This window comes from Alosa pseudoharengus, unplaced genomic scaffold (assembly GCF_046254945.1).
Source record: "Alosa pseudoharengus isolate Yale_2024_CS ecotype anadromous, Long Island Sound unplaced genomic scaffold, YU_APseudo_1.1 YU_APseudo_1.1_scf_15, whole genome shotgun sequence".
Taxonomy (NCBI): domain Eukaryota; kingdom Metazoa; phylum Chordata; class Actinopteri; order Clupeiformes; family Clupeidae; genus Alosa; species Alosa pseudoharengus.
This window is the reverse complement of record NW_027468620.1, coordinates 14,164,453-14,176,372: the sequence shown is the minus strand read 5'-3', so window position 1 is coordinate 14,176,372 and position 11,920 is coordinate 14,164,453. Positions and strand designations below refer to the sequence as shown.

General features: G+C 38.6%; 1 protein-coding gene across 1 annotated transcript; it reads left to right on the top strand.

The window, feature by feature from the left end:
- Positions 1-7,647: 7,647 nt before the first annotated feature.
- Positions 7,648-10,259, top strand: yipf4 (Yip1 domain family, member 4). The gene is made up of 6 exons (XM_076285659.1): positions 7,648-7,896; positions 8,453-8,606; positions 8,766-8,937; positions 9,418-9,495; positions 9,630-9,743; positions 9,871-10,259. The coding sequence occupies exons 1-6, from the start codon at positions 7,839-7,841 to the stop codon at positions 10,006-10,008; spliced, it is 714 nt and encodes a 237-aa protein (XP_076141774.1). The 5' UTR covers positions 7,648-7,838; the 3' UTR covers positions 10,009-10,259.
- Positions 10,260-11,920: the final 1,661 nt, after the last annotated feature.

The following is an 11,920-nucleotide window of genomic DNA, read 5'->3' as shown; positions in this document are numbered from 1 at the left end:
TGAGACTTTGGTTATCAACCCAGCAGCAAAGGTGAAAACCAGCCAAAAAAGGATCAAGGATCAAGGATGTATTTTTATCCCTATAAGGCGGTGTTTCTCAAACTTTTTCAGACCAAGGACCACTTAACCAAAAACGAAAAAACTCATGGACCACCTAGCTAAAAAAAAGAGTAGACCTACTTCAATGGTATATATTACACAATATGTGTACTCTGAACCACCTTGCTTATTGAATTTTGCACCTTGCTTATTGTTTCAGAGGATTCATATGATTTAAACTGGCACCGCTTACATAGGCAGTGTTGCAGAACTGTTTGGATTTACATACAAGTTGGTTCAATATTGCAAACAACTCATCTATATTTCACCACGTCTGCTCGCGGACCACTTGGGATAGTTTGCGGACCACCAGTGGTCCCCGGACCACACTTTGAGAAACACTGCTATAAGGGGACATTTGTAGAAATATCCACACAAACCTCAGCCACACCAATCACAACTGCACCAAAGATGGACAATAAGCCCATTTCACAGTGTCCAGGTGTCCGGCCTCATTGGGTAAAACATCTTCCTGTCTTTCCTGTGGAGTGTGCTGTTCCACAGGAAATTGGTACACTGGCGGCATCTTGTGAACTGGGCGAATTAGTACATGGTAAAAACATAAAAAACATAAAAGCATAAAACATGAAATACATAAAAATAGGCTACCAAATCTGTTAAAATCACATAAAAAAAGGCCAATAGCTGCTGGGACAAATAAATTCTTGTAGCGATTAGTCTTACATGGATAAGTGTCTTTAGCCTGTTGGGAACAACTTGAACAGGACAAGTGATGGATAGTCAACTAGGATTGTGCAGTCCTTTTTTAGAGTCCTGTCCTTGCACAGCTGGGTGAGGTCCTCCAGGGGTACGTCCAAAAGCCTAGAATGCGCTCTAGAGTGCATTTGCCAGATGTTATGTGATGTCAGACAAGGCTGTCCAAAAGTAAAACGCTTTCCCTTGCTCGCCCTATGACAAGGACTCTTGCCAGCAAGAATGGTACAACCTTACTTTACTTTTGAACACAACCCAGGCCTGTGCCTGAGCTTTTGCTATACATTTTCACTATGCCAATGTGTTTTTAAGGTTTTATCAGCTGTCAAATGAGAATGTGAGGACAGAGTCAATGAAACAGGAGTAAAACGTTTTCATAATAGTGCAGCAAATGTTTACAGTAAAAGATGCAGGACCAGTCAAACATTTTGACACACAGACTCATTTCTGTTTTTTGCGTTATTTTGACCATTTTTTTACATTGCAGAACAACACTTAAAGGAGAAATCCGGCAATTTTTCAGATCCATTTCTTGATGTCACCAAGTACTGTCTCTACAAAAAAAAGGAAAGAAAAAAAACAATTATTAGCAACCAGGCAGCTACAGTGCTACACTCTGGGGGCATGAACATGGGGGCTCTTGAACATGCTCCCAGAGTGCACTGAAGCTGCCTGGAAGCTCTAACTGTTGGCTGCAGCAACCGATTGTTTTCAGGTTTTTATTCTTACTGACAGTAATCATGACCTCGAGATCTATAAGAAAGATCACTGGATTTCTCCTTTTAAGGTCAAAACTAAGAAATAGAAATTATGTAAAAGAAAAGTGTACATAATGCTAAATTTGAAATAGCTTCAAATAGACACTTTTTCCAAGTTTCTCAACCAAATTCAGGTAGCCACCTGAAATGGGTTTCCAACTTGAAGGAGTTCCTATATGTTGAGTTAGCTACTTTTCTTTCACTCATTCTAATCAAACAGCTTGAAGTTGGTTTCCATAATTCCAGTGGCAAAGCTGTCAGGTAAATAGAGAAGAGCACAAAAGATGAACTGTTATACTTTTGATATCTTCGGTATTATTCACCAATAAAGAAACCTGAATAAATGAGTGCATGCGTATGTCAAGACTATTGACTGTATGCTGGTGGGCCTTGCTGCAAACAGCAAACACCTGAAGGTCAAATGTAAGCTCAGTACATACTGTATATAACTGAGTTAGAGGAAGAGTTTCGGTAAAGTCACTTCTGGCATACGAACAATCAACACTGGTGCTCCACAGGGATGTGTCATCTCCCCACTGCTCTTCTCACACACTGCATTTCCAAGGACCTAGCTGATAAACTCTGGACATTTGCAGATGTCGGTATGGTCACCAGACTCATCCAAGATTATGATGAGTTTGCATATTGGAGGGAGGCTAAATGGCAGGTGCTCTGGTGCAGTCAGAACAACCTGGAGCTAAACATAAAGCAATGACCCCTCAGTAATGCTCCCCCTCACAATATCCAACACTTCTGTGTCAAGTACAGTATGTCCTCAAGTTCCTGGGAAATAGCATCTCTCCGAGCTTGAAGTGTAGCCCAACATCAATTCCATCTTTAAAAAGTATAAAGACAAGAAAAAGAAAAAATGAAAAGAAAGTTTTTGTTTTTGTACCTCGACAATCGTTGTTTGTTGAGTTGAATCTGTGCATTAAATCAGTTACACACAGACACACACACACACACACACACACACACACTGCCGCATGGCAAAAATCTAAACATAAAACAGTGACCATCACATAATAGCAGAACTATATTTGTGATAGGCCTACACGTGCATACCATGTCACTAAAGATTACTAAAGACTTAGTGAGGTCATGCACACGTTTGACCTTGTAGAATATGAGGATGGCTTTTGAACACATACATTTTTGTACAGAATATGAAAATTTTCTGAAATTGATATGTATACCCCAAAATTTGTGTTTTGACGATCATTGCGTTACTTTAGGGAGGGCATATGCCACTTTACAAGAAGTTGCAGAATGAGCAGGAGATGAAGAAAGGTTGTGAAGCGTGCTTTATTTTCTTTGGAGTGTATAGCATTAGGGTAGTCTATATTCTCCCCTGGAAAACTTTCCAGCAGCTGAAAAAATTAAGCTTGAACTTTTGGCTCATGACTTGCAGTCTGTTCAGAAGCCATATTTACACTTTAACAAGTTTAATCATATCAGCATGATGAAATATTAGGTTAGATTAGATTAGTGCAGTCATTGTGCAAGTACAAAGACAACAAAATTCAGTTTGCATCTAACCAGAAGTGCAAAAAAGCAGAGAAGTGCAATGTATGTATGAACAACATGTACAGATATGTACAGTGTAGTAGCAGTAACAATACTAGATGTACCCGCGTAGCGGTACAAAATATGACCGCCGCTCAGTCCTGCACATCCATTCCGCGAAAATAAATCATATTAATGAATTTGTCTCCATCTTCTTCTCCATCCCCCACTCTTGAAACTTTTGTGTATGCTTGTTTGGAATGTGTGTTTGCACACATTCCGCACACAAAGTAGCCTACTGGTAGCCTGGCGGGCCATCCTATATCATTGAAATGTATAGCTGCAAAGGTGAATAGATTTGTTTCTGGGCCAAAAAATCTGTAACATTGTTATAAAACCTTTAAAATCTCTAAACAATCACAAGTAGGGCAGTTCATCACAGTCCATCCATTGCAACTGGACTGATGAAAGGTACACCTGTAGGCTATTGTATTTGGGAAAAGCAGAAGGTAGCAGCATAATGTATTTATTTATTTATTATTAAACAAAACAATCCCTGTCAGTTTCATGCCGTTTTCAACAGCTATCAAGAAGAGAGGTCATGTCATGGATTTTTGTGAATGTTTCTTCTTCTACATATGCATAAGTTTAGTCATCTAGTTCAAATGATATTCAGCTTTATTGTCAATGCACAAATTAAATACCAGTAGTCTAAAACAAAATGCCGTTTTACCCAGTGGTGCATAACTGACATGTCCAAAAGGGCCTTCATGAAATGCGTTGCAAGACAGTTCATACACATTTTAACGGGCAAAGTTGAAGAGCTACTGTCCGTTATTGTTTGTGCAAATAATACGCTGATTCATGTTCCCTTGCATTTTGCAACCATGATGAGGTCCATGGTTAAGCTCAATCTTTTGATTTTCACCCAGCCTAGTCCATGGTAGGCGCCCGATAGAAATATTGTTTAAGTTTGCGATTGAGATATCCACGCACTGGCGCCCCCCCCTGCGACGTGTTCGCCCCCTGGTTTTAGAGCTATTCTAAATGCAAAAATCCATAGAGGGAGTTATGACAAAACCGTGACTGTTAACAAACTATAAGCTATATAAGGTAGGCCCTATGCTAGGCCTATTACACAACACAAATTGTCACTAGGCTATGCTGGCGACCCAAATAAAATCTCCGTTGGAACCAATGGCTTACACCTTACAGTATCAAGCTGCCACCTCTTGGCGAAAAGTTAATAGTTTTGCATATCAGTAGTAGCCTAATACATTTCACGTAGCTGTGAATCACGGAAAGGGCGAATGAAGTGGACACTTCTGAATGGAACCCATCCACTGTACAGTAGCGGCTAAAGCAGCCATAATGAAAGCGTTATCATTGTTTGGATACTTCACACACACGTGTTTTTTCGATCGAATAGACTACAACTACCAAGCTGGAATCAAAGCACATCGACTCCCCTCTAACACCCTAAACACGCACTTCGAACAAACAAAAAGCGCCTCAGTCTCACGGAATATCCATAGGCAAAACTGTATCTGACCGGTGTAACGTTGGTACTAAATCATCCATCGCAAGAATGATTTTTGTAGCACGTGCAAGAAAAATATGTGTAGGTACAGCCCTGCCCTGAATACATCTCAACGTGCGGTTTAAATTGAGATGTAGATCATCACGGGTGCGTTAATAAATCTACATTCACTTTGACGAATTTATGTAGTTTCAGTTACTTTACTTTGAGCCATGCTCTTCCTTACTTGAATCACCTTTGAAAATAGAGGATTGAAGTAGCCTATATGGGTGTTTGGGAATGAACGTTGACTCAGATGCTTTTTGAGACCTTGAGCTGAAATGTCCCAGCCCGGTGTTTAGGGTGCATCATAGACAGGTTCTTTCAGGTAGCCTATATATTTTCCATTAAAAAAACATCACGTAGCGAACGTGTGGCTAACTCACTTAGCTCCTGTTAGTAGCCTAGGTTATGGTCATAAGCAAATGAGATGACAGTCGAAAGATACAATTAGTGCTGTTATCGATTTGCTTGGTAGCCTATAAACGCATTTATGGTTTTCTACAAATACATCAATAATCAAATTGGCCTCCATCACTCAACCATGCTAATGGTAACATTATTTTACCTACGTTCTGCTATTGATAGGATTAACGTAGCCTACCTGCAGTAAAAAACAAGCATGTCCGATAAACATTCTCAGATTTATTTCGGCTTCAAGAGGAAATGGGAATTACATGTCATGCAGAAATCATCCTACCCTTAGACGTTCTCTGCGGTAAACTACTGTAGCCTACAGTCTTGTCCTTGTAGGAAGCTTAGTGTCTTTCCAACCTACGGAAGCTTATTGCTGCCACACTAAAAGAAATAAAAAGGCTCAGTATTATGTAATTACGTGAAAAGTTTCTTTCATGCTTTAACAAGATATTTATCATGTTATTACATGAAATGATCACGTTATTTCATGATACTGATATTTTCACGTTATAACGTGAAAATATCATGTTATTTCAAGATATTATATTTTTACGTTTTAACAAGATATTTATCACGTTATTACATGAAATTATTTATGATACTTTTTCATGATACTGATATGATACTGATATTTTCACCCTTCCCCACAGCCTTAGAAATGACAGCGATGACCTGACATGCAGGCTACCGAGCCAGAGCGGTCTATACATTCACCCACATTGCGTGAAGATTTGCATATTTATCAAAGCCCTTTCTACCTCTTGCGTCAAGTTAGCGAAAGTTTTATTTATTGTGTTGATAAGAAGATAAAGCAGAACTATCAGGCTGTGTGAGCCATATATATATACAGTCTATGGTGTGAGCAGTCTATCCTGCACAGAACCTCTCTATCGGCCTCCTTTTCAGCAGCTCTCTGCCGATACACACACATCCCTCTTCGCTGCTCCTCAGTCAGCTGGGAATTGACCACACACACAGCCTATACACACATACACACATGCACAAAAACAAACACTCATCAAGCAGCACTGTAATAGCAGTCAGGGTGCAAGTTCATAGACACGACTAGTTATCATTTATGCCAGCCATGAGCTCTCGTGGCCTTGTTTCGTTTAGTTTCGTTATTTTGAAATAACGTGATAATTCCATGTAAAACGTGATAAATATCTTGTAAAAACTTAAAAAAATCATATCTTGAAATAACATGATATTTTCATGTTATAACGTGAAAATATCATTGTCATGAAATAACGTGATCATTTTATGTAATAACGTGATACATATCTTGTTAAAACGTGAAAAAGATATTGTTATAACAAGAAACTTTTCACGTAATTACATAATACTGAGCCTTTTTATTTCTTTTAGTGTGGCAGCAATAAGCTTCCGTACCAACCCACTTTAGATTAACTTCCAACAAAATTACGTCTCACTGCAACGATGCGCCATCTAGTGGACAAACGACTACTTATCGCCAATACTGGAAATGCAGCCATGATGATGATGATGAATATTTATTTTGGCTTTCTTTTAATCCTACTGAATTTGTAATTATGTATCGGCCGTTCTAATACTGATAGTATGTGGGTGCCTGTGTGTGTGTGTGCATGTGTATATGTGTGCACCACCATCTACAGAGTGTACAGTCACTAAATGTACACATAACTTAATTTTTTAGACCCCCCCATGGATGAAATTCTACGAAACTTGCCATACCCCCAGAGAATGTCAGGTTAATCATACACATACAATTTGGTGCAGTTCTGAACGTCTTTACTGAAGAGAGGGGCGATTAAAGCAGAATGATATTGCATTTTCATTTTTTACCGGGGGGGTGCAAATCACAAATGAGTGATTATGGGCTAGGTTGATGTGGGCCCTTGAGACCAACATACCATAAAAATTTCTTCATCCTCGGTGCCACGGTTCAGGTAGTTATTTAGGAAAAACTGCATTTTTTGGGTTTCGGGGGCCCAGCACGGAGGGGGAGTGGCCAACGGGGACCAAACGAAATTTTTCCGTAAAAGTCTAGTGGGGCTACATACCCACCAAATTTCATGTGCCCCGGTGTTTCGGTGCCCCGGGTATCGTTGACCAAAATTTCAGGAAGTAGATGACGAAAAAAAAATAACAAGAAAAAAATAAATTAATTAATAAAAATTGACAATCCCTATATGACCGCTTCGCTAGCTTCGCTAGCGGCGGTCATAATAACAGTGGTAAGAATAATATAGTGTAGTGCAGTGTATTAACAGAATATAGCCTATTATAAGAAAAACAGAATAAATATATGGATATTTAGTATAGAACCATATACAGATATAGGCTACAGTACAGTATGTACAGCTATGTGCAGTACACATACTGTCTCATAGATTGTGTACAGTCTATGGTAGGCCTACATCTACACTACAGCATTCTCTGCCTTTCTTTGCTCGTTTGCACCTTTTCATTTGAGCTGTCTTGTTTTTTTCCATACAGTGAACACTGTCTATGACACTGACGCTAGGTGGCGAGCTTTTTCCGCACCCGTGTGAGGATTTGACGTGTCCCTTTCACTTCCTGCTTCCTATTCATCGGACAGTCTGTTTTGAGGATTGTGGCTGCCGAAATAGGTTGCATTTCGCTAACAGACAATATGGGCTACAAATGACGAAGTTAAATACGGGTTCATGCCAACGGTTCGAACACGTATGCCAAACAACTCATTGACATAATTTGTGTAAATGTAAGTCGTTGGGTAAACAGCTGGCAAGACATCAACGATGCAGTTCTCTCCCACCAACGGAGATTTTACCTTCGTCTCATCGGCTGACGCTGAAGGTAATGTTTCTGTAAGGCCCTAACACTAGACTGCCATTTCAGTATTGTCTCCGTGGTTTATCCAGTTTGTGGATTATGTCTTGTCTATTTAAAATAGTTTTCGTTTTTTGCTTTCTGACCTTAGCTTTTGCTACCTTGACAGCCGATTTCACATTCATAGCTAATAGCTAACGTCTAGCCCTCTGGTCTAGCTAGCTGGCTGGCTAGCGTCAGGTAGCTTTTACTGACGCAAGTTAGCTTTGTAGCTAAATGGCTAACTTACTAGGTTGTTTAACTGGGATACAGAAAAAAAATGTCTTACTATCAGTAGTTTTATAGTAGTTGAATATCAGTTTCTTAGGGCTATATTAACATGCATCGGTAGGTGAGGTAGCTTACGTCGTCAGTAAGGCAGAATCTAGCTAAGTACTTTTGCTGTGTGCATATCTAATAAAGCTAAACTTACTTGATTTAAAAGCAACCATGTATCATTTGCTTTGTGTTGTGCTGTGAAATTATGATTCTAAAAGACAAATACTATGTGGTTGACCATGAATATTTCCTCCATTGTTCGTAGAACTCAGCGGCACTATTGATGCTCCAGATATTAAGCTAAATATGGGCAGTGATCATGGAAAAGACGCTTATGCCACGACCTTTCTGAGACAGCGAGGGTATGGCTGGCTCCTGGAAGTCGAGGAGGAAGACTCTGAAGACACTAAACCCCTCCTGTGAGTGTGAAGCCTTTCAGTCTATGTTATATTGACTGTTCACAAAGATGGGGAAATGTTACAAAGTCTTTCAGTTTAAGTTTTGACTTTACATTGATTGAAGCGACTTTGACTACTGAGTCACACAAAATGTTTTGACCTGCTGTTTTTCTACTGTAGTGAGGAGCTCGATATTGACCTGAAGGACATATATTACAAGATACGTTGTGTGCTGATGCCAATGCCCTCTCTGGGCTTCAACCGACAAGTGGTGCGAGATAATCCAGACTTTTGGGGACCTCTTGCTGTTGTGTTACTGTTCTCCATGATATCCATTTATGGCCAGTTCAGGGTGAGGAGAATATGTTTACATATGCTTATATACACAAGGATCAGAACTTTGTTTTTGTTGCATCTTATAATTGACTTGCTATACTCATCATTAACCTAATTTTCTTATGGAATTAGTATTGACATGATTTCAGTGAGTTTCTGAGTACTGAGTACATTTTTGTATATTATTACCCTTAGCTGTCCAAAAAGAATTGGCTGAAAATGTCAAACTGTTTATAAATCAGAATTTTAGTAGTTTCAAACAAAAGGAAACATACCAATGCAAAGTACACAAGTTTTACACTTAATGTAGATGAGATGAGTTTCAGGTTTATTATTATGTACTTGATAAAGATGCAACATCATTGACCAGTAATTAAATGTACAGAGTAATTTAAGTACTATTATTAAGTACACAAATGGCAGTAGTAGCCTAGGTTGTATTAAATATTAAATTAATTGAAAAGATTATGTATTTTAATGGTAACATTTTATATAGGTTGTCTCTTGGATCATTACAATTTGGATATTTGGATCATTGACCGTTTTTCTACTTGCAAGAGTGCTTGGTGGAGAGGTAAACATTAACACCAATCTCAGTGAAAATATGACCCATACAGTATCAAATTAACACATGGTATTTAATCCAAATTGTTACATTCCAGTGATTTAATTCAGACATGCTGCACAATGCTGATTGTGTTTTGGTAGGTTTCATATGGACAGGTCCTTGGAGTGATAGGATACTCATTGTTGCCACTTATCGTCATAGCCCCTTTGCTCTTAGTCATTGGGGGATTTGATATTGTCTCAACACTAGTAAAGGTGGGTACTATTGATCCATACCTACTCGATTCGCCTTTGGAACTCGAGAGTTATTTACACTTGAGTTATTAAAGTTATTAAGGTTACAGTAAATATTGCTATTAACATCATGTCTTTACCCCCCCAGCTTTTTGGAGTATTCTGGGCCGCTTACAGTGCTGCTTCACTTCTCGTTGGAGATGAATTTAAAACGAAGAAGCCTCTTCTCATCTACCCTATATTCCTCCTGTATATTTACTTCCTCTCCCTGTATACTGGTGTCTGATGAGGCACTTTAAATGGACATTCACATGTAGCACCATAAGAAGTGGTGGAGATGCCCAGAAGATTGAGTCCTCCAGGCAAAAGGACATTTTTTTCTTCTACGTTACTTTTAAAAAATAATAAGATCATGGTTTTTATTACCCTGTGGACAGACATGGAAATAGGGGCCGACATTTTTTGTTGTTGTTGTTGCTATGGTGTTTAAACTCAAATGCTTTTATTTTCCACTCAATAAAGCGCCATTGCATTTTATTTGTAAGCCCTTTAGTTTTTTTTTAGTTTTTTTTTTTTAATAACTTTGGCACATCTGGTTTCAGAAAATTTGCAAAAATTGATTAGGGAACACAGTGAAGATGATTAATCTACCCTTTTATTTTTACTTTTAAAAAAAAAAAATCTGTTCAGCTGATTCAGTCAAGCAAACATGGAAAGGAAATACATTTTTCTTACTTTGCTTTTTGGGGAGAGGATCGTATTTATGTGACTTAAATTCCAAAATTAAATTCCGGTCTAAATGAGATAACTGGAAGACAGTAGATGTGTAATAAACAATGTCTGCTAATGAATGGTGCCTTTTATTAGTTATACATCCACCAAGGAGGTTATGTTTTTGGTGCTGTTTGTCTGTCAGCAGGATTATGCAAAAATTACCAGGCCAATTTTCATGAAACTTGATGGAGTTGTGTAATGTGGGCCAAGAAAGAACCCATAACGTTTTGCATGGGGTGGATCCAGAAATTATTTTTTATGTTTGTTACATTGTGGCAGAGAGCATTTGTCTTGATGGAAGTCTGCGTTCGCCGAGTGCCCTACTAGTTTTGTATGGTTGTTCAATGGTTTTACTACACGAGTATACATTTTGAGAGACGACAGCCAAAATGTAATCTTTGTTGTATAACATACAATCCTAGATACTTTATACATAGCAGTTTATGTCAAAACAATGTTACAAGTCTCTTGGGAAAAACATACTAGAAAGTGATGTAATATGTATATATATATATATATAGAAATATACTAGAGAGAAAAGGTTACTGAGATTAAAGGATCTTTGTGCAAATATGCTTCTGGAATGTCTTTCCCTCATCCTGTTTTCTTTTAGTGGATCAATATTAAAGCTGTGGTTTAATTAAACAACAATAAAATAGGGTACTAATACTTACAACTAGATTTCAGATTAGTGAGGTGTTTTCTTTCCACAATTTTATTCTAATCCTACATTGAGCTGTGGTTGTGGTCATGTCGCTCAAGTCCTTTGCAAATGGCAAGTTTCAAATTTATTCTAAATGTAACAAAAATGACAAATACTACTGAGGAATCACTAAACTACATGTGTGACAATGTTCACCTGCTGTAGGTCTGTTTATGGGATGGTTTTGGTATTGTATTGCCTTTGTAGGTGGATATATAATGTGTCACTGTCACAACTGGCCACAATCCTGTTTGATTAAGCAGGAAAGAAGGCTTTGATTTATATGTCCTAAATGTGGGAGATAATCCTTGTCACCCTGATTCATTTTATACACATGTGCAAAATCATTCTTTGGAATATATTTTGGAATGTTTTTATTTATATAGAATGTTGGCTACTTCTGTCATTTCTGTGTAGACTGTTGTGTAGGCCTATTCCAGATGGAGGGAAAAAAAAAACAATAGCCCTGCTTCCACCTCTGCAGATGGGTGGTAGTAGTGGTAAAATATCAGAAAAGTGGTAGCCTATCTGCCTACACCTGGCCTACACACACCACAAACCATCTATAGTGTCACATCCTCCTGTCTGCGTATGTAACGGAGTGCCCCTAGCGGTATGGCGTGAGGTTCCGTAGCCTTTACGCTGTTACGCTAATCCCGTCCACCTAATACAAAATCCATTGAGGTGCGCCCGCAGTTTTCCTAGTATCGATGGTGAATAG

What these genes read in the sequence shown, in the direction of transcription:
- yipf4 (XM_076285659.1), top strand. Translation starts at nt 7,839, where the DNA reads ATGCAGTTCTCTCCCACCAACGGAGATTTTACCTTCGTCTCATCGGCT. An exon ending in CCATTTATGGCCAGTTCAGG is followed by an intron (nt 8,938 to 9,417) that starts GTGAGGAGAATA and finishes CATTTTATATAG; the next exon opens with GTTGTCTCTTGGATCATTAC. An exon ending in CAAGAGTGCTTGGTGGAGAG is followed by an intron (nt 9,496 to 9,629) that starts GTAAACATTAAC and finishes GTGTTTTGGTAG; the next exon opens with GTTTCATATGGACAGGTCCT.